The 27,993-nt window shown below is 46.4% G+C and overlaps 1 protein-coding gene across 3 annotated transcripts in view; it reads left to right on the top strand.

Moving 5' to 3' along the window:
• Positions 1-27,993, top strand: part of ZZEF1 (zinc finger ZZ-type and EF-hand domain containing 1) — a 3,309,810-nt gene that overhangs the window by 3,049,402 nt on the left and 232,415 nt on the right. For all 3 annotated transcript variants that reach the window (XM_069614719.1, XM_069614718.1, XM_069614717.1), the window contains exon 50: positions 16,962-17,130. In XM_069614719.1, coding sequence (XP_069470820.1) covers positions 16,962-17,130 — 169 coding nt within the window. The remainder of the gene's footprint in view (positions 1-16,961; positions 17,131-27,993) is intronic.

Raw genomic sequence — 27,993 nt, 5'->3', positions numbered from 1 at the left:
CCAGGAAAGTAGCAAAGCTGCATGATCACTTTGTGCATTATTAAGAACCTGTAAAGAAGTTCAATTTTTAAATACTGGTAAAAATACAAAAAAAAGTAATATATAATAGAACTGGAATTCTTGTTACACCATGTCTTGGGTAGGAATATCACCACTGCTACTCCGATTAACTTGATGCATATGCCAAGTTTTCCCCTAGTGCAGGATTGCAATGTATAAATTCAATGTCTACAAGCGCCAATTTCTTTGACTGATTAGCAATTACAGTTCAAGTCACCAGATATTATAAAGCTCTCAGAGCAGTGACTCAGAAACCAGTTGAAAAAGTCTCATTGAAATGTCCACAAACCAATCATAAACATGAATATATTCTTGCGAGTACCCCCAGACTTTGGAAACATATTGAAAAAGTCTCATTGAAATGTCCACAAACCAATCATAAACATGAATATATTCTTGCGAGTACCCCCAGACTGTGTAAACATATGAGGAAAGTGGGCACATTACATTGGTACTGACCCTGTTTGAGAAATACAAGTCCCAGTAACCACTAAATGATACCATGTGTCAACTAAAATATCTAGGGGCCCCTACACAGTATAATAACTAACAACTAAAAGAAACCCAAAGTATTGGGAAATATCACAATACTTAAATGTAACCTACATATATGTGATGAGACACACATGAATAAAGGAAGAGAGGATTGCCTTCATTAATCTCCCAAAACCACTAGGAAACACTGAATAAATTAAATTATATTTATGGCAACACCATCAATGATGTGGAATCACGATGTTTGCATCACACGGAGCGTTGTGACCTCACACGTGGTACTTATAAAAATAATGTACTCATACGTCCCGTTCCCTTTCCTCCATTCTTATGGGCGTCCCCCAGCGTGGTAATGGAACCTTTTGGCAGCGAATAATATGAGCTTCCCGTTTAAATTAGAAATAGGGAGTAAGGGGCATGGCACCAGGTGTACGCACGCCCACAAAGCCCCACCCTCCAGTGTACGCACGCCCACAAGGCCCCACACTCTGGCGCCTCACCTCGGTCTCTTTTTCATCTCGGATGGTATCAGACCTGGCAGCTTGCTTTTTTTTTTTTTTTTTTTTTTTAGCTTCACGCGCTTCCCTGTTCTATTTTTTCCTAATCTACCTTACCTCCCTTCAGCGCCTCACCTTCCCTGGCACATGTCTGTCACAGAGACTTCTCAAGGTGCACCTCGTGTGACCGTTACTTCCGGTGTTGGACCCACACACACTTTGCTTGGATTGCCCAGGGCCCGATCACTGTTGTGACGCATGTGCAGCGCCCTTGCTCCATGTTCTCTGAAGAACCATCTTTCCTGCTGGAGGGAGATTTTCAACACCTCGCCGCCCAGACACCTGAAGGACTTAATTTCCAAGTCATTGGGGCACAACAAGGTTAGTCACCTGTTCAACAAAGCACCCTAGCCTGATGATTGCTTCCCAGGGTCACCGTTTGGGAGGGGCCATCCAGGCTCTTCTACCGGAGGTAGGGGCAAGGCTGTGAAGGCTACCGGCGCTCATGCTGAGGAGCTCAGGGGCCCTACCGGGTCTTCCTCTGAGGGGCTCCATAGCTCTGAGAGCGCACTGGGGTTTGAGGGCCTTCAGGCTCTAGTTTGAAAAAGAGGGCCGAGGCGTCTTCTTCGAGCTCCTCAACTACTGATCTCTGCACCATAGGCAGAGCGCCTACCGGAGCCGTCTCCGAGGTGGAGGGCCAACGTCAGAAGACTACCAGTTCTACTGAGTGTACCACACCTACCAGAGTCCACTCTGAGGTACCTGAGTCTCGGGCCATACCATCTGGATGTTCCGTGCACTCCTGAGCTCAGTCCCCCTCCTCAGAGTGGACCGCACAGGGAGGTATCCCCACCCTACAGGGGGCAGGCTTGTGTCGCTTGGTCTCATCATGGGTACCAGTTTGAAAGCCTGCCGCATGGTTATCTACATCAGGTTCCATGTGGGGGATGGGGGTGTGGAGCCTTCCTGGCCGTCTAGTGCCCCGGAATCAACCGCGTGTACCCAGTGTTTTGGAGGACCGGGCCCCTCGGGAGAGCCAGGCAGCGTGCGAGGACCGCTTTTTCAAGTGTTTTCTAATGCTTATGAAGTTATAACAGATGGCAGTCTACCTTGAGGACCTGATGCCGGATGTGGTTCCCCAGATGTTGCTACCTCCCAGGCCTCTGCTGCTGGGTCCTCCTTCACATCCTCCTACCGCTCTGGTCCTGGTCAACCTTACTGCTGCCTCCGCCTCCTTTCCCTCCTCCTCCACCCCGCCTCCTGCCCTGGTTCTTCTACCCCAGGCTCTGCCTGGTCAGGACACAAGCCCTCAGGTGGTTCTCCTGGACGATCAGCAGGGCAATGTTTCCTCCCATGTTCAGGATGTCACTGATGATTAAGGCGTTTCATGATGGGCTGCAGGGGCTGCCTGCACCCTTGGGTCTCCCTCATCAAGAGCAAGCTGAGCAGGAGCTGGGTATGTTGGCTTATGTTTTGGCTTTCAAATCGGCCAGCAGGTTGTGCATACCGCTACAGAAAGATGTCCTTTTGGGCACCTCAAAGGTCTGGGAGAAGCCCGGTCTCAACTCGCTGCTGAACAAGCGGCTCATTGGTAGTTTCAGGCAGATGGAGAACGACCTGTTGCTGCTTGCCGCACCCCCCAGCCTCACTTGTTCGTGGTGGCGGTTGCCTCTCTATATTCTAAGCCCTTGGGGTCCTCGTCCTCAAGGACTTGCTGCCCCTCCAAGGAGGACAAACTGCTTGAGTCATTCGGCAGGAAGATCTATTCTAACACCGGGCTCCCCCCTCGCCAAGCAAATGCGGACACATTATTATCAGCCACTAATCAGAAGCTGTACAGAGAAATCAGTGACTTTCTTCCCGACCTGCCTTTCGAGCGGCAAGCTGCATTCAATGCGGGTCTCCCCTAAACACGAACGGTCGCGCAGGACCTGATGTACTCCGCTGTTGCTCATAGTGACACAGGCAGCAGGGGGATGTGCAGAGGGAACCAGATGAGGAGGACTGCCTGGATGCATGCCACAAGTTTTTCCATGGAAATACAGGAGCATATCCTTGACCTCCACTTCGAGGGCTTGGACTTCATCCACTCATCAACAGGTGAACTCACTAAGAAGACGACGTCAACCCAAACCGCCAAGTCCTTGGCTGTCTTGACCAAGACAGGGCTGAAATCCTTTCCCCAAGGCCAGGGAAGGTCTTGCCATAAGCCTCGGCAATTCAGAGGCTTTCGTGGCTTCGAGGACAGGAAAACCCACCAACCTGACGGGTCCCCAAGTGCACACCAGCGAAATGTTAAGGATTTCTATCAGGCGACACATACTTTGGTCTCGGCCTAGTATGTGGCGCACAACTGAGATGCTTTTCTCCTTATTTTATGCAGATTCAACTTGAGATGGTACACAACTCGTATCACACCCCCTTTTCAAATACCCTGGGTCACAATGGACCATGAACCAGGCTGGTTGGTAAAATGCAATATTTATTTATTTATTTTAAAATTCTAAATAAATCATACAATGTTTAATATGGTGCAGCAATCACCAATGGGGTGATATTTGCAATGAAATTGTGAGCAATGCACTTGGTTAACCTTTCCCTAGAATATCTATACCGCACAATGGAATAGGAGCACTTTTTGATTTAGGAAAGATAGCACCCAAGTTAAGGTTTCCCCCTGCAATGTTCCCTCAACCTACAATTAAACACATTCTGAGTAGAGAGAAAGAAACAGCAGGTAATCAGGAAAAGAGTCAGGAGACAGAATAAATATAAGACCTTCCCTCACAGAATAAGAGGCAAATACGTACTTTAAATCCTTAGCAAAGGCCTAAAATAGCAATCAGAAATGGCAAATAATGAATCAATGTGTGGTTAAATTATAATATACATATGTTTTATCAGAATAGCATGTAGTTCTATCACTGGCAGTCACAAGGCAATGGATCAGCAAAAGGCATACAATTCGAAAATGAGTAGAAAATTTAGAACAGATTGCAGCCAAATGACACATGTAAAAGTTGCATTTCTTTTCAATTCCCGCTTTAAATTACCCAAACGTTTTTTCGTAAAAACGGGTGAAATACTCTGATTTGGAGTGCGGTTTAGGGGATAGATATATATCACAGTGACACTATAGAGTTGAAAATGGGTCTCTAGCTATGAAACTGGATGAGTTATGCAAGCTATAAAAAGGTGTGCTCTGAGCAAAATGAAGCCGTGAAATAGGACAGGAAATCAGTTTTGACAAGAACAGTTTTACTCTAGAGTATTCAGATTAGACCACCAAAGATGAATACAGTAAGATCCAAGGTTGTTTTGTGAATTCAACCTAGTCACCCCAGCGCCCAACCTTGGCGGAAACCAGTCCGATCACTCGAAATAGGACAAATGGTTTAGGATTACACAAGACAAAATTGAAAAGAAATGGTGCTAGCACTTTAGAAAGTCACGGGCAGGGTGCACAGATAAATTCTAAGAGTTTTTAACAAGTTACAAGTTATAAGGATAGGATGGCTAAGAGAGTGGGATAAGGACAAAGACAAGACAAAATAGGTATGGGTTTCTGTGGGGTAGGGATTATACGCACAGTCCGCTTTTAGTTTTGGGAATTTTGGACCGTCAACTGGTTCTGGTCACCACACGGCTGTGTGCCTGGCAAAGGACAAAAGCTGGGCTGTTCTGGTCACTGGATGGCACAGGTACCGCTGGATGCAGTCAGTGGGCAGCAGTTAGCGGGCAGCAAGCCAGGCTGGTTCAGGATGCTTCCCAAAAGAATACCACAGCTTTTCCCTTTTTAATGGGAGATTAATGGGTTTTCAGAATTGAGGCCTTGCAGGGAATAGGATCAGCAATGCTTGGGTTTTGCAGTGGGCTCTGGAGTAGGGTCAGCAATGCTTTGGCCTTGTGGTGGAGTCTAGAATCTGGATGGAGCAGATCAGGAATGCAGCGCAGGAACTTCAGGAAGAGTGTGTCTGTAGTCGGTTCCTAGTGACTATTTCGAATGCCATTTTTTCGAATGCCATAATGTCGAAAAAATGTCACCAAAAACAAAAAATTCAAATGTCTTTTTTTTTGTTATTTTTTGTTTGCAATGGGGGGGTTTCCCCCATATCCCTCTCGCCTTTTTTATAACCCTTTTTTTTACTCGCGAAACAAAAAAAACATGTAAATTAAAAAATAATACATTCGAAAAAAAACATTTCGGTAAAATGTTTTCGACATAATTGTCATTCGAAAAAAATGTTTCGACATATTAACTGGATACCTCTGTAGTCTTGTCAGGGGCTTTTATTTATAATGCATAGTGACATCATCAAAGTATATGGCTGGGCATGTTTAGCTAAGCACGCCTCTAAACTACTGGATTGGTCAGGGGTGCTAGTCCCCTCCTCGCTCTCAGCTGGTTGGATTTCAAGCGAATGATGTCAGATTTATGATGAGTTTTACAATGTCCAAAACCTCCCACAATTACTTTAACTAAAATCCAGTTTTGCCCTAAATGGCACCTTTATACAGTGGAAACATCTAAACAAATTACATAAACAGGTTACATGTTTTATGCAGTACATGCGGTCCAATCCTCCAGTTTGTGAGACATTGTTTCGCCCCTTCTACCAGTTTTTTGCGCTTCTTCAGTGTGAAATGTTCGGCCTAAAATTCCATAACTTTACCCGGGCCAAGGCGGTTACACCTTCTTCTCTCCCCCACACTGCACCTACACTAGAATCGACCTCCTGCTGACCTCAGAGGAGGGGGACGGGGTGGTAACCCAACCAAGGGTCGAGGCCATAACGTGGTCGGACCACGAATTGCTCGTGGCTAATTGGTCACTGCCCATCGCCCCGAGATCATCCCGATGGCGGTGCAATGACACGCTCCTTAGGGACCCCGTATTCCGTGACTTTATGAAACAAGAAATGCTGGCCTACTTTGAGACAAACGACACCGGGGAGACTGGCATGTCCATGGTATGGGAAGCGGGGAAAGCCACTTTTAGAGGTCTCCTCATAGCAGAGGGCTCGAGGCGCAAGAGGGAGAGGGGCCTGATCGAGAGCAAACTCTGTGCGGAGTTGAAGGTCTTGCGGACCAGACTGGGCACCCCGGGGGTTGACCGGGATGCACTCCTGGACGAGATGCAGGGCAAAAGACAGGAGCTCCATATGGTTCTCATAGGGGAGGTTGTCAAAAAAATGCGGTACACCAAACAAAGATACTATGAACGGGGCGACAGGGTAGGAACTCTATTGGCACAAAGGTCACGGGGGTGCAGAGTGGAAAGAGGGATTGCCCAGCTTGGTGATGAGGGAGGCAGAATTCATGGGGACCGGCAGAAAATAACGGAATGTTTTGCTGACTACTACAGCAAACTTTATTCCAGGCAAGTGGGCAAATCACAGGAGGATATCTCCTCCTACCTGGCAGAACATCCCCTCCCCAAGCTGACCGACGAAGACTTAGAGGCCCTTGAGGGGGAAATCTCAGAAGAAGAGGTGGAGGGAGCCATCAAAAGACTGAAGGCCGGAAAGGCACCAGGCCGAGACGGCTATACAGCAGATTTTTACAAACAGACCCAATCGATCCTAGTGAAACCCCTGGCCAAATTGTTCAACCAGATTAGGAGTCGAGACACAATCCCACCGACATTCCTGCAGGCCCTCATCACCGTCATACCCAAACCCGGCAAGGACCAGAAGGACTGTGGGTCTTACAGACCGATCTCACTTCTTAATTTGGACGCCAAGATTTTCGCTAGAATCTTGGCTTCCAGACTGGAAAACTCCCTCCCACGCCTGATACACCCAGACCAGGCGGGATTCATCCTTAACAGACAGGGTTCCGATAATTTAAGGAAAACACTCCACATACTTGCCACAACTGAGGCCAGAAACGAGGGCACACTCCTATTGGCTCTCGACGCGGAGAAGGCCTTTGACAGGGTCAGTTGGGCCTTCATGAGGGAGGTTCTCACATCTATGGGGATGGGCCCAAGGTGGTTGGGATGGATATCTGCGCTTTACTCCTCCCCCTCAGCCAGAGTGGTGGCAAACGGAACGGAATCAAGAGAATTCCCCCTTGAACGTGGTACGAGGCAGGGATGCCTCCTATCCCCGTTAATCTATGCATTAGTAATGGAACCATGGGCAATCTCGGTCCGCAACGATATGGCCATCAGGGGAATACAGATGGGGGACATGCATTGCAAAATGTGCCTCTTCGCAGATGACGCCCTGCTTTATGTCACCAGACTGTCCCAAACAATCCCCCGGTTGCTACAGGGCCTCACACGATATGGGGAGCTATCGGGGTATAAAGTCAACCTGGACAAATCGGTGGCATTCATTGGTGGGAATCTATCGGACCCGGAGAGGGCCTTTGTGGAGGGACTCCCCTTTAAACGGAGTGAGGAGGGGTTCCGGTATCTGGGAGTCCAAATCACGCGCAACCTTGAAGACCTGTATACGGCCAACTCCCCCCCCCCCCCTCTGGTCAGCAATCAGGAGAGACATAGAAAGGTGGGCGGGAGTGGGTCTCTCGTGGATGGCACGCCTCAATCTCATAAAAATGGTGATTCTCCCAAAATTCCTGTTTCTCTTCCAGATGCTCCCGGTGCAGGTCCCTAGGGCCTTCTTTGAAGAAACAAAACGAGTCCTTCTTAATTTCCTCTGGCAGGGTAAAAAACACAGAATCTCATAAGAGGTATTGACCAGGGCTAAGGAGGACGGGGGGTGGGTTACCCCGACCTGGGGACATACTACAGGGCATCCCAGTTGAGGATTCTGGTTGATCACTTCTCACCGGAAACGAAGAAACAGTGGGTAGCCATGGATAATAGGCCCCTTGCACCTGTCAAAATAGAGGAATGGCTCTGGGTCCCAAGGAATAAGATCCCCAGAACCGTCCTGAACCATCCGATTCTGAAAGTACTGTGGTCCCTATGGAGAGAGGGAGGCTACTACAGATGGCTCACAACATGGCCCTCCCCCTTAAGCTGCATTTGGGCCCCTCCTTTCCTGGCCAAAATAGCAGAACCAGCAGCATACCAGACATGGTTAGAGGCAGGCCTTAGCAGGACTGGTCATATGTGGGTGGGGGGCTCTTTCCTACCCCTGAGTGACCTTGAGGAGGCCCTGGGAATAGGCACGCTTTCCCCTTTCCGTTATCTTCAGCTCAAAGGTGTCCTCACTGAGCCATCTTGGGGCGATACCCTCAGGAGGGATCTCACAGACTTTGAAAAGCTTCTCCTAACCGCGAGGGGCTCCAAGGGGATAATATCCCGCCTCTATAGGCTCTTTCTGTTCTCTGTCCCCAGAGACCCGCCGCCAGCACGCACACAATGGGGTAGGGACCTAGGTGAGGAAATCGATGACGAAAGATGGACAGAGATGTGTAGACGGGCTAATCGATCCACGGCCTCCCTCCAGTATCGCCATCAGGCCCTCAAGATACTACACCGATGGCACTATCCCCCGCAGAGGATAGCTAGGATGAGGCCAGGATATGACCCACACTGCTGGAAATGCAGGACAGAAAGAGGAGACTACCTTCACATGTGGTGGGGATGCCCAGTGGTCCAAAACTATTGGGACAAGGTACGGGCCTGGATCAAGGGGGTGGATGGGGTTGAGCGATCTTCCTGCCCTTGGCTCCTCCTCTTCGGAATTGACATTGGGGAAGGCCAAGAGGGCACTCAAGACCATATGCTTCAGGTTATGCTGGTAGCAGCCAGATGTTGCCTGGCACAGAAATGGAAACATCCGGAAATGCCAGGGGAAAAAACCTGGGTAACCAAGGTACGGGCCATCTACGACATGGAGTTCCTCACACACCTGCTTGATGAGTCCAAATCCAGCATCGAGGAAATCTGGCTCCCCTTTTTTGACAAATACGGCCGAGCGGTCTAATGCTTAGTGGTGGTGCCGAGGGACCCCCCGCCCCAAGGACACGGGGCCATGGCCCGCAGACCCGATTGTGAACTTTACCCAGTTGGTCCACACAGTGCATCGACACTTCTGTTTTCTAAAGAGCCCGTTAAGCAAGCAATTAACCAACCTATGAACATTTGAACTGAAGGGGGGAGGAGGGAGGAGGGGTGTGTTGCGATTGGTTCTTTCTTGTTAACTCACATCAGCAAATGTAATGTGATTTCGTAATGCACAACTGAAACTTAATAAAATTGATTTTCAAAAAAAAAAAATTCCATAACTTTATACATATGTGTAGATCACCATAAGGGATTTAAATATGAAAATTCACAATGGCATCATGGCTACTTTCCTTGTAATCCCTGATTCTTTGCCGTTTCTGTCCCCAAGGGGTCAGTGAATTCTACAATGTCTTAACTGAAAGCCCATAAAATCACTTTTAAACTGCAAAATGTTTACATTTTTACAAAGTCTTGCTGCAGAGGTAAAAGTCTTTACATGTTTATTCATAAATAGTCTTTGGCAGCAAATGGCAGTCCTTTGTTTGTCACTGGATCATGTTTTTCTTTCTTCAGCTGCCAAAAACTGTTATTTCCTCCAGAGCAAGGTGTGGGGTTTTCAGCCAGATTGAAGGTTTATTACCCCTTCCCCACTTCACACTTCCTTGTTCTGTAACTTTAATTGTCAGTCGGTTCCGCCTAGACTAGATTCTGTCCAACCTAACAATTATCACTGGGTTGTTAGTATCTGATGAGAGAGGCCCTCCTGTTGGTAGCAACCCCCCAAGCAGAAACCTATTTTTCTTTTGGAACTTGCAAAATCCAGCCAATATGGTTTAACAGTTTTACTTTCTTATGTTTGGTCCTGAATTAAACAAGCCAGTTGGATAAAATAACCCATGTGTTATTTTCCCCAGCAACAAACCCCTTCACATTGCTAGATAATGGCAGGCTTTCATTCAACAGTTTACTTTTAAAACGGGCCTTTCTCTCCTTGAGTTTGCAAAGCCATTTTACATTTGTGGTGAAAAGCTGGCATTTCTTTTTAAATTCTGTTTTGCATCTCCCTCTGGATTCCCACAATATTCATCAGCCATAGTTATTTTCTCTTGTAGGCAGGAGATTGTTTGACACACAGATGCACTGAAATTGACATAACCCAGATAGCTGGAGTTCCTTTGAAATACTGATCTTTGATACTTTGTGAAGAAAATGAACGCGTTTTCCCGCGCACGGCAGAAAGTGAAGTTTCTTGTTGATTTTTCACAGTTGGTTTAACATAGCCTGTCATTCAGGGGTCATGCTTGGTTTTGCTGAACACAATGGGGATATGAATGTGTATGGTCGGAGCCTTATTAATCACAGTGGTTTAAGGAAGAACAGATGGAAATAGCATCAGCAGCCTTATTTTTAAAGGTGAAAAGTTTCCTTTTTAATGGGGATTTTGGGCTTACAGCAAGCCAACGCTGCTTTTTCACTTTATTCCATTTGTATGTGTCAGAACACACTGGTATGCTCCCTCAGTGTGTCCCCTTGTTCCATCCTGCCCAATGTATGCTTGGCAAGACAGAGCAGGCATCCTTTTGTTGCTGCACAACACAGTTTTGAGGCCATGGTGCTCACTGGAACCAGCGCAACCATTTTGCTGTTTCTGTTGAAGCGCAGCTTGGTTTTGGAGAAATTCTGTTCAGTGGGTCAATGTAGCCCACAACTACCAGGGGCTTTTTTCGGTCCCCTCCTCTACCCCGGTCTCAGGCAGGGAAAATGCAATGAGGATTTGGTCAGGAATCCCGTCGGGGGTCATCTGACTCAACACATTGAGGCGTGGAAGCGCATGTCTCCAACCCCTGGCTCCTCTCCATTGTTTCTTCGGGGCTGAGTCTTCCCATTCCTTCCCCTATCCACATTCATCACCGCGGCTGCAGATAGGCTCCCCGGCTTTACTCAGGGGAGATCCTGAAACATTTGGAGTTGCAAGCAGTGGAGCCAGTGTCCCCCCAGGAGATGGGCTCTAGTTTCTATTTCAGGATTTTTTTTCTGTACCCAAAAGCAACCTGGCGGGCCTGAGGGAAGCTCTGGATCTCTCTTCCCTCAACTTTTCCCTACCCCTAGAATGCTTCAAGATGGTCACGCCTGCACAGATTGGGAAGTCACTATGCGCAGGGGACTGGATGTGTTCCCTAGACCTCAAAGATGCTTATCTCCACATCTCCATCTTTTGGCCGCACAGGCAGTTTCTGTAGTTCAGGATCCATGTTGCACCATTTTCAGTACAAGTTTGCCGGCGTTTGCCAGCCTCCTCAGGCTGGATGACCTTTAACTGTATCCTTACCAGGACGACTACCTAGTGAGTTCCAGTTCCCCGGAGGGGCCCTCCAGTCATGCCAGAGGCTGGTGGATGCCTGCTATTCGCCGAACCATGCAAAATCGCAGCTGATCTCCCCCCCCCCCCCTCTAAATCCCTACTGTTCCTGGGATCAGGTGGGATACAGTAGCTCAGAAGGTATTCCCTATTCCCGAGTGGCTGGCGGCCGCAAGACAGTGCACCATTTTCTTAACAATTCATCGACCTCAGCAGGGTGGTTTCAGCACCTGCTGGGCCTACTTTACAGTTCCACACACCAGGCTCAAGATGAGGCGGCTTCAGCTGCATTTGGCGGCTTCATGGGACCAGGTGACAGGTTCATAGTCTAACAAGCTTTGCATTCCTTCTGCTTCTCACCCAGACCTACAATGGTTGCTCCTCGACATCAGTGTGGCGTGGGTGCCCCGTTTTCTGCTCCAGGGCCAACCCTGGTAGTGACCACAAACTCCTCCCATCACGGATGGGGGTGGGGGCGATGTTAGAAGCATACTCCATTCACAGTTTGTGGCCCAGGGAGGCTGCGTCTCACACCAATCTTCTGGAGCTCAAGGCAGTGGGATTGGCCCTCTAGGCTTTTCTTCCCCTCATAGTGGGCAGATCGGTGCTTGTCAGGACCGACCACTCGACAACAATTTTTTATCTGAACAAGGGGGGGACCAGGTCAAGTGCACTCTCCATGGAGGCGGTTTTGATCTGGGAATGCATCTGGATCATAGTGGTTCATCTCCCAGGGGACAGCAATGCAGAGGCAGGCAGGTTGAGCCAGCTGCGCTCCAACACTTGGGAGTGGGAATTGGGCAGCAAGGTCCTGGATCCTCTTTCTCCTGGGGGGCACTCCTCAGACCGACCTCTTTGCGTCGCAGAACAATCAGTGTTTCGCTGTTCGCATCATGGGCAGGACATGGGTCGGGTTCCCTGGGGGATGCGTTCCAGCTCCCCTGGGACAGCCTCAACAGCTATGCCTTCCCTCCTCCTACCTTGCTACACAGGCTTCTCCGCAAGTTCAGGACGCTCGTGGGCTGCAGACTCCTTCTCATTGCCCCTCATCAGACATTCTCCAACTCAGGGACCAGTCCTCTTGCCAATCCGCAATGGGAGCTTCCTTACACAGCAGGTGGGGGCGTGCAACACCCTGATCCAGCCAGACTGGCCCTAGCAGCTTGGCTCCTGATCAGCTGAGGCTCACCCCGGCCCACTTGTTGGAAGACAACTGGGATATAATTCAGGAGGACAAGAAGCCCTCCACCCGTGCTCAGTATAAAAGCAAGTGGCTAAGGTTCTGTCACCGGGCTCGGGAGCCATGGGGTAGACACTCTGTTGCTCAGTAGACAATGTTCTCTCCTTTTCGTCCCACTTGGCCCATTCCATGGTTCTGATCAACACCTGCCGCACCTACTTGGTGGCGATTGGGGCCTACAAAAATTATTTTCAGAGGCAAACCCGCTAATCAAGGCTCAACCTCAGACATGGAATGGTCTCTGCATTCTCTGGATCTGCCGAGAGTGCTTAAATCTCTCACTAACAAAGCAGCTAAGGAAGGTAGAAGCTCTGTTTGTCACGTTTGGGGGCTCGGTCGCCAGGACTCAAGCCTCTAAGGCGTGTATTGCCCACTGGATGGTTATGGCCATTTCCTTGGCCTACTCGCCTATGGGTGAAAAGGTCACAGCGCTGGCGCTGCAAAGGCACACCTCTTTGCAGACTATTAGCAAGGCTGCTACTTGGGCTTCTCCCTCCGCTTTCTGCAGGCATTACACTTTTGACATCAGTTCCAGGAAGGATTCTGAGTTTGGGCAGGCAGTCCTCCGGAACTTGTTTGCCTCTAGCTAGACTCTTGTTCACTACCCAGTTTTGTTTGTTTCGGTGGAATCACCCGTAAGGTTTGAGGAAAGGGGACAGGACGTATGAGTAATACAAGTTACTCACTGTAGTGACTAGAGTACTCTTAGTCCTTAGTCCCCTTTCCTCCATATGTCCCACCCACCTTTTCCCGCTAGTAGGCCAGGGGCTAAAAGGTTATCAGTTCAGCTAGGTTTACAAGCACCCGATGTGTCAAAAGGGGACTGAGGTGAGGCACGAGAGGACGGGGCTCCTATGCCTGGAGCAGCGGCCCCACATGTTATTCCAAATTTAAAGGGGAAGCTCATATTATTTCACTGCTAAAAGGCTCTGGTACCATCTTCACTCTGGGAGATGCCCATTAGAATGGAGGAAAGGGGACTAAGGACTATGAATACTCTAGTCACTACGGTGAGTTACTTTTCTAAATTGGCAGCATGCATGCAGGCGCCACTTAACTAAAATGTAAAAACGGCATCCACCGGAATCCTTGTTTAAGGTAAGTGCTATAGAAGGAGTAGTGCTGGGGGAGTCAGAGTAAATATGATAAGACTTTGTTACAACCAAAGATAGGCTGCACATTGACATTTAATTTATTCTTAAAATGTGCTTATATGCAGCTATAATAATGTGAAAAGGGAATACATCAAATAAAAAGAAAAGCAGTAAAACATAATTGTTTGTAAAACACTGAGGGTGAGATGTATCTTAAACCTCATACTTCACAAGTAACTTGTCTCAGAAGGCACCTAGTTACATAAATCATTGTGTTTTTAGTTGCAGGGAACATAACAACCACACATTGGAAAATTGATATTGGAGTCTCACCATCACACGCATAGCGGATAAAAGTCTCAAAACATTGGTGTACATTAATCCTAGTACATCACTGATGAAGTTGTAATAAGACATGCAGTGTAAATAAATAATGAATCCTACGTAGACTACAACAAATTAATCAATTTAGGCTTTTCATTTTTATAGGACTGAAACTATTATAAGATAGATCTGCCAGTATGCAGCAGAGCAACGGAATAAACTATAATGTTTAAAAGAATTAATTAATGGACGAACCTTGTTTAAAAAACTAATGTGCTGAAATATATGATCCTGAGGAAGACCTGATTACAACGTAATTGTGGCAATATCTAGGGTGAAGCATGTAGATCTATGTTGTGTAAAATATGTACATTATAGAATGTAATTCTATATATCCTATTTGAATTCAACAATTGAACAGTTAAGAAATCTGTAGAGTGAAATAAGTAGATTGTCTAAGACTGTATGATTGGATGGAGTAAATGGGGCCCAAATGAAATGTGAAGTATGCTGGGTCATTAATAAGATATTGCTTTTTTAAAGTGTTTTTTTTTAATGAGTTCATCAAGATTTTTACATGGATAAACACATTTGATGAATTGTGATTTCTGAAAATGGTGCATGTGAATGAATTTTGGTATTTCCTCTTAAAATACATTTTCCTATCCTTTTAAATTCTTTTGATACACAGTTGTGCTGCATGTGTACGAGGTAATGATTTTTTTTTAAAAACGGATTCTGGAGCACCCCCTTATTTTGAAAAAGTGGTCTATAATGTAGCAGCAGCATTTTCAAAAAACCATGCATCCGGGTCCAATTTTGAAAATACGTTGTGAGACTTTTTAAATGGACCTTTAAGATTTCCATTTTTTTTCCTTGTTATTGTGCATATGGTTCACAATGCAAACCGTACACACATTTAAATTCAACTTCTTTAATGACCTAATTCCTAAGATACAGTACAATTAAAACCAAACAAAGCATCACAATCATTACATTTCAAATGTCATTGATCAAAATCCTAAAAAGGGTATCCAGCAAGAACAATCCTTTGTATAAAATTAAATAATGCAAAAATGAATCCCACAGAATTAGTATTAAAATAACGATCCCATAGTTTATCTCTCAGTATAAAATCTGTAGAATCTACAAATCGACCAAAATGAAGTAATCTTTTTTATTTTAAACTTTTGCATTTCAGAACCAAGTGCTTTAAAGTCTTGCATTCTTTTGAACAAAATCTATAGTCTCTGGAATCTTTAGCGTGTTTATTCAGAAGAGCAAAATTGTCTTTAGTCTTTAGTAGGTTAAACCGGAAGCACATGTTAATCATTTCAGCCCCGGCCGAGGGGAAACGCTGTAAATATGTTGGGAGTTTCACCAAATCTTTTATGTACCAATAGAAGTCTTCATTTCATTTATATTTAGTAAGGTGCATATGGGTTTCACACCAATCTTGGAGGTACTAATTTTTGTAAGTGATTGCATATTTTCCATGCTGTCTATTAATACCATTCCCCTAGGCCAGGGAGCAGTGTCACATGTCTCTACGAATGAGTACTTCCCTATGCCTGCAGACTCCCCTGAAAAAAGCAAACAAGGAGAATTTTAGTGGATCCCAATAATAACCTCTTCCATAAAAGCCTAGTGTTTAATTAAACAAAGCCCAAGTCATGGCACACTTCAGTCACTGTCACACTCTTAGGTAATGATAAGACGTATTTCCAAATAAGGCCCTTAATAGGCATGAAATCAACATCGAAATGAGACTCTTATGTCTCTAAGCCATAAAGTAAGGTCGGGATGACTTTCCTCTCATAAAATGTATGCACAGAAAGAACACAAAAAATGTCCTGTACATATTTAGGAAATGCTGCATTTGATAACCCAGTTCCCTCACTTTTGTGTAAAGTAATATTATCATAGCTTTCTTGTTTGGACGGCAAACATTTGTAAGGCCTAAATACTGAATATTATCAACCTTATCCAGTCTTTGATCTGATAACCACCATCTCAGTGACCAGTTATTCTTTTCTGATAAAAGTTTAAAGACTTTCGTTTTTCCCCGTTAATTGCAAGATGATTCTGTAGAGCATAAGAGGAAAAGCTTGGATAAGTCTTTGTAGACCCACCATCACACAATCAAGTAGCACAATATCATCAGCATATTTGAGGGGATAAGAAAGTGGCCCGCACTAAATACTCTCCCAAATTAGTTGGTTACAGATTGAATAAAATAGGTGCCAAGATGCACCCTTGAAGCAAGCCTCTAGAAATCTTAAATGACTGTGAGAGTACTGCCTGCAATTTGTGTCTAATTCTAAGCATTGTATTTTTATACAAACCCAAAAGGGAGATGGATGTTCCAAGATGTTTACTTCTTCCACAGGATCTCCCGGTTGACAGTATCAAATGCTAAAGATAGGTTGATACTAGCCACATATATAATGGGAGATCCTTTTTTGATCTCCCATTATATATAACTGTTTTTTGCTCAGCCCATGTGCTAAGGTTCCTCAGGAACAAGCATGCAAAAAAGAAATGAAATTAAAAAATATTTTTAATGGACTTTCCAATTTTAGTGTCCCCTGGCGCATGCCCTACACTGGAGAGCAGTGAGGATTGCCTTGCTCGTGTTTCCCCTAAAACATAACACTTTGAATCTTTCTGACAAAGGTGACCAATTGGAAAGCAGAAAAGTTGGAATGGACAAACTCTCTTTATCCATTGTAGATGAAATTTCTTTAAACCTTTCAGACATGTTTTTTATTCAAAATATTCATGTTTTAATTATAGCTTGTTTTGTATTCATCTGGGGCACAGCTGTCAAGCAGCATAAGGCACTGAATATGTCCTGGGAGGGCAAGTTGACAAGGGAGAGATGGCCCTGAGTAGGCCTTATATTTTCTAGGAGACAAATAAAGTGATACACCAAACCTAAATATTGTGAATCTATTCTGTGCAGGATAAAGTCCATATCCCAGGTGCTATCTACCTTTCCATCAAGTTTGACCCTCAGTGCAACACTGAAGATGGATGTGATGAGTTGCAGATCTCCAGCACCAGAGATTTCCTACAAGATCGGCACATTTTCAGTGGATCACCACAAAAGTGGACTGACTTTGAACTTCCAGGTGAAATGAAAATATTATTTTTGTTAGGATTCCAATTGGAAAAGCCTTTTTTAATGTCAGTTTACTTAATATGCATTACATACTGATTTCTTTTTCCAGAAGTGTTATGCCATGGACCTTTTACTTGAATGTCACGTTGACTTTGATGACTAATGCCCACTCTTGTGTGAGGTATGTGGTTCCCCAATATGAACATAAACCACACTGTAGCCAGGGATTCAAGGGAACCCCCCTACCTTTTAGAGCCCCCCCCACCTTTTAGAGCATTAAGTTATATGTTCCAGACAACAAGATCTCCCCCACATGAGAGCCTCTGTGTGCATTTGATGTCAAGCATATTCAGAACATCAACCTGAGGGTGATTGCCAAACAGACACTATAAAAGAAGAAAGTGCAGCAGTATTGTTGAACACTGTCTGCATGCCCGCTGGTAGTGCTCAAGTATTGGATGATTCTAACGGGGAATACAGCCATCGTAAATCCTCAGCTCACTGAGCACAAATATGTCAATCCATTAGTGCTCACAAGAGACCCACAGATGCAGAACACATAATTATGGCAAGTACAGGAAGGACGAGAAAGAAATGGGACTACAAAACACTGCCCAATCAAATAGCCCACAATGAAGGTGGAAAGGCTCTAGCCAGTCATGCACCTTGAAGGTTATTCACAGTGGAGACAGGACAAAAGGTAGTACAAGGAGAAGGCACCTTAGGCAACTTGGACAGAGGATACTACAGGCTATACCTAACACCCTGGTGGAAGCCAAGGGCCACCAGAACTGATGAGTTTGTCACCCGGCACGGGGGGCCACATAAAGAGGCCATGAGAGAATCCAGAACGTGAGATTGAAAACCCAAGAGCTTGTGGTAGGCTCACTCAGCCCAGAGCCTATAGTGGGCTCACAACTGCAAAAGATTCTTTAGTGGTGTCCAGCCCTGGTCGATGACCCATGGCTGGTTGGGGAGTATAGCTTTAGTTTGGAAAGTACCCAGACAGTGGTAAACCATCTGCCATCCCTTAACACCAAGACACCAAGGGGATTCAGAAGTTCTGGCTGGTTGGCATTTGGCGCACAGTTAACATCAAGAACAATGTTTGACATGACACTTTAAACGCTGAGAGTGCGAGGGAATTGAAAATGTCTCTGGGGTGGGATTACCATGAGCTCCTTTAATATACAATAGGTATTGAACTTTCAACAGCGACACCGGGTCCCCTCTAGTATAGAAACTTGTACTTGATTTCATTAAATATCCCTGAATCCCCACATTCTGAACAGGGAAGGAGGAGATTAAACCCTGTGGTAGACTCTGGACAGCCATGCCAGAGAAGGCTACTCTAAGTATGGAAGCATTGCAGAAAGATGTAATTTATTCCACAACAATATGGGTGGGACTTTTTCACTTGCAGTAAATAAAACAGCAACAATGTGTTACTTGCGTTGCACCTTCAAGCCAGATTAAATGCAAAATGTTTGTGATGAACACCCATTAAAACAAGGGGGTTATCTACAACTAAAAGCATGTGTTGGTCTTTCGACTAAGAAAACAGGGCCAGGATGGGCTCAACTATAAAGTAGCTGGGTACTCAGTTTAGTATGCTTACACATTTCCCACACGATCTGAGGGGTTCCTATTATCTTTGAGGAGTGTTTACTTGTAAGCTTCTCAAAGCTTTTTTTCTGTTTAGGAGCAGGTATGAGAGAAACACCTGTGGGATATAGGGGTTTATTTACAACCAAAAGGATGTGTCTGTCTTGACACATCCTAAGAATTTTTTTTCGGGATGAGTGAAATTATAGTGCTTCAGTGTTCCAGCTCTAATAGGGATAGTTGTGTCTCTCTGAATCTCTACTAGCCATCCACTGTCCAGGCTATATCACCTATCACTCTTCTTCAACTTAATCACACAGTCACAGAGATATAGCACCCACAGTTGCAGGGTTATGGTGAGAGCTTGCTTCTTTGTCACAATCAAATTCACTGGAATATAGCCCTCCCCTGCCCTGCTCGCTCCTTGTCCCCAATGACAGTCACATAGATAATAGTGCCTAACTCGCTTCCTTGCCACAGTCACAGGAACATAGTGTCTGGCTTGCTTCTGTGCCACAATCACAGGTTGTGTCCCGTACTTAAATCTGAAACTAGTTGCAGCATTTGTCCTCTTTTTCGGTCTATACATGTTGCCATGGAAGCCTGCTCCTGATAATTATAGGATTCCTTTCTCTCCCTTTCCTAGTTGAAAGGTGACATTATTTTATTGCGATTTCTATTAGCCAGCAGTAATGCGTTATTTTCTGCAGGAAACGGTGCTGCCTTGTTGGGATTATGCAATTTGAGAGGACCCTATGTTGAGTTTTCTGTAAGGAGTGCAGGGGAGATGGTGACTGCAGGTTGAAGGTAACAGGGGTTCTGGACAGGGAATTAGGAATAGGAGTTTTCCTTCCAGAACTCGGGGGGCTCCTTCCCTCTGTTTAGGTGGGGGGAGAGAAACTCTCAAGATGCAAGTGCAGCCTCTCTTTTATTCTGAAATTGTATGGCTTACCGACATCCGGTGTCACAGGTTTCCCCCTTCTCACCTGTCTTTGTTGTTTGTCGGAGTTCTTCGATGGAGTTTTCTTTCGTAGAGTTCGGCCGCAGGGGCGTGTCTGCTTTATAGAACGTAATGCGTACAGCATGGAAACTGGTAAACAGTTTTCCGCGTTCAGTGGCCATGTTGGGAGTACTGTTGAGTGCAAGCCCTATGGGTCAGGGACCAGGAAGTCCAGAAAGGACCCATCCGATGGTTCATGACAGCATGCCTCCTCAGAAGGCCTGTTCCTCCGGGTTTGCCCGGGTGTATAAGGTGGTACCTTTGAAGTAACCTGGGGGCGTTTAGGTTTGAGACCGGTTCCCAGGTGCGTTCACTGGGTGGATAGCCTTTCCACTCCACCAGATACTGTTGCTGACCACGTCTGTACCTGGAGTCACATATTCGGGACACTTCGTATTGTAGCTGGTCGTTGACAACCACAGGGGTAGACCTTGGAGCAGACCGGGAGGTCTGGACATATGGTTGTATTAGAGATGTGTGAAATACTGGCTGGATCCTCTTCCAGGAGTCTGGTAATTTGAGCCGGAAGGCCACTGGGTTAATGATTTCCTTTATAGAAAAAGGGCCATAGTACCGAGGAGCTAACTTATTAGGTCGTAAGTGTCGAGGCAGTAGTTTTGAGGATAGCCAGATTTGATCACCCACTACATAGGAAGGTCCTGATCTTCTTTTGAAGTCCGCATAGTGGTTGGTGTTAGCTCGGGCCCATTGGAGGTGTTCTTTGGCTTCCTTGTGTACATTGATGAGGGTTTCAATCCAGTAATCGACTGTAGGAACCGGTGTAGGACGTGGGTGAAGGGATGGTAGAACCGAAGGGTGGAATCCTTGGCTGCAGAAGAAGGGGCTGGTCTTGACCGCCGAGTGATCCGAATTGTTGTAGGCGAATTCAGCCACAGGTATTAAGAGACCAATCGTACTGAACCTTGGTAGTGAAACAATGAAGATACTGCTCCAGGGTTTGGTTCACACGTTCTGTAGCTCCGTTGGACTGTGGATGATAACTTGAGGAGAGGGCACGTTGGATTCCTAGTATACGGCATAAGTGTTTCCAGAATTGAGATACGTATTGAGGACCTTTGTCTGAAATGATCTTGGAAGGGAGTCCATGAAGTCGGAATATGTGTTCCAGGAAGATTCCAGCGAGTTCTGAGGAAGATGGTAATTTATACAAGGGTGTAAAATGAGCCATGTGAGTGAATAAATCAATGGTAACAATGATAGTTGTGTATCCCCTGGAAGGTGGTAGTTCAACAATAAAGTCTGTAGCAATAAATTCCCAGGGCCTTGTTGGTAGCGTTGGTTGGAGTAGAAGACCCGCCCGCCGGCCTCTTGCTATCATGCTTGTTTTGATTGCAGACTGCACAGGCTTGGATATGCTGCTGGACGTCAACTTTCATTTTTGGCCACCAAAATTGTCTTTGTATTAAACGGAGAGTGTTGGTAATGCCACGATGTCCTGAATGAAGGGTATCATGACAGAGGCTTGTAATCCTTTGTCGCAGTCTGTGGGGGAATGACCAGGCCATTGTCCTTGAACAAATACCCGTCCTTGGTTTTAAGATTCCATCTGTTCTTCCCAGTAAATTCCTTCCAGATCTCAGAGGACTGGGTTTGAATCCAAATGTCTTCCAGGAGAGTGATTGCTTGAGCTACGAAAATTGTATGGGGAAACATCTTTGTTAAGGATCGATCTTCCAGAGTTTCGTAGTCGGGACGTCAGGATAAGGCGTCAGCAATTATGTTGCGTGTTCCAGGTACATGATGGATCTGGAAGTGGTAAAGGGCAAAGAAGGCCCAACGGGCTTGATGACTATTCCTACATTCCATGGATTGTAGGACTTGGAGATTCCGATGATCCGTACGGACCTGAACAGGATGTTTAGCTCCCAAGAGTAGATGACGCCACTCTGTGAAGACTTGACGGATGGCCAACAATTCCTTTTCCAGAACAGAATAATGGGTCTCTCTAGGAGTTAGGGTTCGCGAGAGATAAGGGATGGGGTGTCCCAACTTGTCCTCGAATTCCTGCTTTAAGACTGCTCCGATAGCGTAGTTAGAGGCATCAGTCTCCACTAGGAAAGGTTGATCAATGTCAGGTTGAACCAAGATGGGGACTTGTGTAAATTCCGACTTCAAACGTTGGAACGCTTGGTCTTGGGCTGTGGTCCAGAGGAAGGGAGTATCCTTCTTCAACAATGTAATGATCGGTTGTACTATCTCTGAAAAGGAAGGTATACATTTCCGGTAGAAGTTGGCAAGCCCCAGGAAGGATTGAATATGTTTCACAGTAGTTGGAACATGCCAGTATAGTATGGAATTTAATTTTGAGTGGTCCATTCCAATTCCTTCTGGACTAAGGACAAATCTGAAATAGTGAAAAGTAGAGACATGAAAAAGGCATTTCTCTGGTTTAGCCAGGAGTTTATGTTCACGTAGCCATTGTAAGACTGCCTTGACATGTTCTTCATGCTTGAGATGGTCCTTGGAGTATATCAGTATGTCGTCCAGGTAAACTATGACGAAGAGGAACAGCGTATAGGAGAACACCCTGTCCATAAAATGTTGGAAGACCGCTGGGGCATTGGCGAGTCCGAAAGACATGACCAGGTATTCAAAGTGACCAAAGGGTGTTCTAAAGGCTGTTATCCATTCGTCACCTTCCTTTATACGGATCAGATGGTAGGCACCTCTGAGATCCAATTTCGTGAAGATTATGTCTCCTCTCACCTCTTCCAGGATATCCGAGATTAAGGGCAATGGGTAGCGGTCCTTAGTATCTTTCTTGGGAATGAAAAACAACGAAGCTCCCGCTGGGGATTTGGATGGTCGTATGGTGCCATTTTCTAGGTTGGTATCCAAGTATTCTCGGAGGGCCCTTTTCTCTGGTTCTGATAGGATGAACATCCTTCTAAAGGGAATCACTGCCGAGGGTTCAGTATCGATAGCGCAGTCTTCAGGTCTGTGGGGGGGTAGGGCTTGAACTATGGCAGTTGAAAACATATCAGTGTAGTCCTGATAGGCTCTGGGGACCTCGATAATATTTGAGACCGTGAGTGGGCCTTGCTGGTCTGTCAGCGTACCTTCAGAGGATCTTGATGAGGAATCCAAGGATAGACAATGAGACATGCAATATTCGGAGCCAAGAAACAAGGATCCTGCTGCCGAGTTGATGTATGGGTTGTGCTTCTGTAACCAGGGCATACCCAGCACCATGGGATAATGGGCAGACTTTATGATGTCAAACTTGATCATCTCTTGCTGATGGATTATCGAGAGCTGGATCTCTTTGGTTTGCAGGGTGATTGGTCCTGAAGGGAGAGGTTGTCCATCAATGGCCTCTACAGGTTGCATGATGTCTTGAGTTTCATATGGAATGTGGTGGGTAGTGACCCTATCTTGATCTATGAAAATCCCCATGGCTCCACAATCCACTAATGCCAGAATGGGGTAAATTTATTTCTTGGACGGCGATAGAAAGGCCTGCAAGATCACAAGGTTGTTTTGTCCAGGAGAGTTCAAGGATGGAATAGATGTGGAGCAAACATCTCTCTCCCGAAGCTGTGCTCTGTCTAGGATCGGGAGCTGGCGTTTCCCAAACGCCATGGAGGGGCCAAAGGACATTCTCTCACAAGATGTTTATCTGAGGCACAGTACATACACAGCCCGGTGTGAATCCGTTGCAATCTTTCTTGCGGGGATATGGGTCCATGGAAGGCCCCCAGTTGCATGGGTTCAGGGTCTGTGGTCGGGGCAGGAGTGGGCTCGGGTTTAGAGGGAGATTCTATAGAGGTCTTTTGGTAAGGCATCTTTGTTTTCTTCTTTTCCGCCTTCCTTTCCTGGATTCGAAAGTCTATTTGTAAGTAGAGGTCCATAAGGGCCTGGAAGGAACCTGGGCGAGGTACCCTGGCTAGCTCGTCCTTCATTTCTTCGTTTAGTCCTCTCCGGAATAGGGTGAAACAGGCCTCCGTGGACCACTCTGCTTCCTTGGCCAGTTGCTTAAAGCGTGTTACATAGGTAAGCATATCCTGGGACCCTTGTAGGAAATCCAATAGACGTTCTTGGGCACTGTAAACCTGTTCTGGGCGGTCAAACATGGTCTTTAAAGCCCGTATGAACCCATCATAATCATTCAGTAGGACATCTCCAGAATTAACTAAGGGCGTAGCCCAGGTTAATGCATTCGTGGAGAGATGCGAAATCATAAAGCCCACCTTTGCCCTGGGAGTGGAAAAGTAGTAGGGCTTAAAGGTAAAGCAGACTAAACACGAATCAAGGATCCACTACTCCACCCAGCAATACACTTTCCTTGGTCGCAGAATCACGTGACCGGACTAGTTGTTTTAATGCGGCATTCTCAGCTTTGAGATTATGAACTTCTGTGGTGAACTCTTGCATGCCGCGCATGAGGTCTTGAACTGCACCCTCCATGTCCGTATCTGTATCAGTTTGTTGGCGTCTCAATCTGTCACAGGTTTCCCCCCTTCTCACCTGTCTTTGTTGTTTGTGGGAGTTCTTCGATGGAGTTTTCTTTCGTAGAGTTCTGGTCTTGTATTACCCTGAGTCCAGGTCCTCGAGTTCCAGCGTGCGTTCAGCCTTCCGAGTCCTGGGAATGTTCAGATGTCCGGGAAGTCCAAGGAAATCCAGGAAAACAGTAAAGAGTGCACACGGAAGACAAGTGCACGGAGATCCAGTATGCAAGGAGGACAAAAGGAGGGGGATTGAAGGAGGAGGACATTTGGGGAACCGGGAACCAGGAATCAAAGGAGAAACACAAGCGAACTACGGCAGCACACATCTAGCCACAGCAAGCGGTAGCGTTGAGACGCGCAGGGCCGCGGGGTGTGTCCGCTTTATAGAACATAATGCATACGGCGGGGAAACTGGTAAACAGTATTCCGCGTTCGGTGGCCATGTTGGGAGTACTGTTGAGTGCAAGCTCTTATGGGTCAGGGACCAGGAAGTCCAGAAAGGATACGTCTGATGGTTCATGACAGCCGAAATACATTAAAGAGTGAAGGATACTTCAGGGTTAGTCTGGATAGCTTAGGTAGCTGCTGTCAGTGAGTGAAATGACATGACTGACTGAAAAATGGATCAGTTAGAAGTTTTTTTCAGAGTGTGGTGTTAATTTTGTCCTTAATTTTAGGAATCCACCAACCAAAGTCATTTTTCTATGGTTGTTTTCATTGTGTCTTAGCAGCTTCTACTTTTATTGGATGTTTGCCATGCTTTGACTTCAGTCAGGTTGAAACTCTGGCAGCTGTTAGTTCCTGTCTTTTAGCTCCTATTCATTTACTGTTGTAGCATTGTTCCCTTAAATGTTGAGGGTTGCTACTTCTAGGTGCTATTTTAGCACTGCCTTATGAGTGCCTGTCAGGTGTCCTCATGAGTGATGGTGGTGTTTCCCCAAGTTCTACGTTTGCTGCTTCTGTTTGTACTTCAGGTTCTCTAGTTTGTTGAAGTTGCCACCTAGAAGTAACAACCCTTAACATTTAAGGGAGCAATATCCATTTCACTGCCACTGTCGGGATTCCAATTCATTGAGGAGCTAAAGGTAAGTCGCTGGCGGGGCCTACCGCTGGACATGTTTAAAAAGCATGCTGCAGTCGACGCGGCTAATCCCCCAAGTCCCTCACGCAGCAGGCTTCAAAGCCAAGAACGGCGCTCGGCATGTCCGACCCCACTAGTGCCTCGTTACCAACAATGTTGGCACCAATAAATCTCTTTGACTCCGAAAGAGGTTCAGTGGAAGCTGGATCAGCCCTCTGTATCCAAGGATGTTGACGCTACAGCGTCTCAGTCCCGATCGACACATACATCCACCTTATTGGTGCCGAGAGACAAACCCTCGACAGTTGTCGAGAAAACCTTCACTCCACAACCCCGGTCCGAATTTTTTTATACCATGGCAGGTATTTTCAGCGGTAATGATGCCGATAATCAGGGGCATGTCGGACCCATTTACTTGGGCACAGGAGGGGTCAATTATTTTGATGACCAAAATCCGCTTTTTGTAACTATCATCCATAGTGTGGATGAATAAAGCGACTGTAACGCTCACCTGATTCCCGTAGAGGCGCCGGTCTTGACTGGGCGTATACCGTATCTTCAAAGGTGATGTGTAACACACGGCTGGCTCTTTGGGCTGGACCTCTGTGCACTGTATGTCTGACACGAAGGGTCTGCAGATAGAAAATATGGGATTAAGGAACTGGGTTATTGAATGTCTCTCTCTTCTTCCCTTTCTCTTCTCCTGTAGAACCCCAAAGGTTAACGCTCTCACCTTAGGTAAGTGAACGCCGTGCTCTCCATCTGCCTCGGGGCAGGGTGCTGTAACCAGTTTCTTCACTGGATAAGGGGAGCAGGCCTCTTGACTTCAGAGGACTGCTGTCCGTCGTTTACTGCACGAACGGTAAGTTTCGAGTAATTCTAATGTCTTTAAAGTCTTTAGTAATGATGTTTCTTGTTTTGCAGGGTTCCGGCGATGGCGGATGACTGGCTGAAGTGAGTTGAAGATGGAGCCCGTGTGATGAATAGAAGCGCCTGGAAGCACGTAAGTAAGCGCTTGTTGCCTGCTTCACGATGCGCTCTAACTGTCTTTTTATTTTGCAGGTACAAGTTCGGAGCGCTGCTGCAGGGTGCCGGAATACCCACTGGGTTAGATGTGGAAAGGAGTAATGGCACGTGAGTATTAAAGTTCCCCAATGTCTTTAAACGCACCTTGTTTTGTCTTTCAGATGCGGGATGCAGCGCCGAAGGCCTCCGGAGCGTGCGAAGAGTTGGTAAGCTTTTGTCTTTCAGATGCCGGAATGCAGTGTGAAGACCTCCGGAGCGCACGAAGAGTAGGTAAGCCTTTGTCTTTCAGATGCCGGAATGCAGCGCGAGGCGTTGGTGACAGCCGATGGACCAGGTAAGTGAAGAGCTGTCACTGAAGACCGTAATGCTAACCTGCTCTTTCTTGTCTTTATAGGTGTTGCTGAAGACTGGATTCAGGATGGTAAGCCTTTTTCCTTAGGCCCAGGATCAGATGCAGAAGACACGATGAGCGTTCTGCTGCAGAGGATGCAGAATAACGCAAAGCAAGATTCATCCATCGGGTGTCGTTTAAATAGCCTCCTGTAGTGCTTAGTGTCTCCTTCCACAGCCACGCCTAGGTAAGAAAAGAGTTCCTGCTTTCCAGAAGAGTTCCAGTGTTCTGAATCTAGGGAGTGGCTCCTGCCCCACCCAACAGGAAAAGTAGTTCCGAACAGAAGAGGATCAGAGGCTCAACTGGCAGGCAAGTAAGCAGCATGGTCTGCTGCAGGTAAGTCCACCCAAGCATTATGAGCCCGGCGCTTCCAGCGCTGGGACTGGGCATATTTATGAGCCTGGTGCCACTGGCGCCAGGACTGGGTCCAAAAGGTCCCAATTGGGACTGGTAGGCACTCGGAACCTGGGTTATGGATCTGCTTCCAAGGGAGTTGGGAAAACCCTGACCTTTTGGAAGCAGAGATCATGACAGTACCCCCCCTCAAGGCCCCTCCCAAACCGGGCTTCTCCGGGGGTTTTGGCTTGTCAGGAAATGTTCGGTGAAATCTTTTGATTAGGCGAGGAACGTGGACATATTCAGCAGGTTCCCAGGATCTCTCTTGGGGGCCGTAGCCTTTCCAGTCAATTAGGTAAAATAGTTTAGATTTGGAGATCTTGGAGTCCAGAATGCTTTTGACTTCAAACTCGAGTTCTCCATCAACTAGGATAGGTTTTGGAGATTTAGTTAGTCGGGTTTGAGGTTGCACGGGTTTTAATAGAGAGACGTGGAAGACCGGATGTATCTTCATGTGCGGGGGCAAGTCCAACTTGACCGCTACTGGGTTTACTATGGTAGTGATGGAATAGGGACCAAGGTATCTTGGGTTGAATGTGCGTGGCCCTTTTAGAGGTAGATATTTGGTGGATAACCAGACTTGATCCCCTACTTGATATTGAGGGGCTTCCTTCCGATGTTGATCTGCTCCTTTCTTGTATTGTTCTTTAGCCCTTTGAAGGTGAGAAACAGCTTCCTTAAAGGCTTGGGTGATTGTAGAATGCAGGTAGTCTACTGCTGGTGTTTCAAGATCTTGGAGGGGATCCAACTCCGAGGTTCGAGGGTGACTGCCGTACAAAAGAAAAAACGGGGTTTTCCCAGTTCCCGAATGGACAGAGTTATTGTAGGCATATTCGGCTATCCAAAGGATGTCTTTCCAAGTTTGTTCAGTTTGTTGCAGCATGCAGCGTAAATACTGTTCCAGA

Source organism: Ambystoma mexicanum, chromosome 9 (genome assembly GCF_040938575.1).
Source record: "Ambystoma mexicanum isolate Mex_15411 chromosome 9, UKY_AmexF1_1, whole genome shotgun sequence".
NCBI lineage: Eukaryota > Metazoa > Chordata > Amphibia > Caudata > Ambystomatidae > Ambystoma > Ambystoma mexicanum.
Note: the sequence above shows the minus strand (reverse complement) of the source record. Positions and strands in the feature narration are given on the sequence as shown.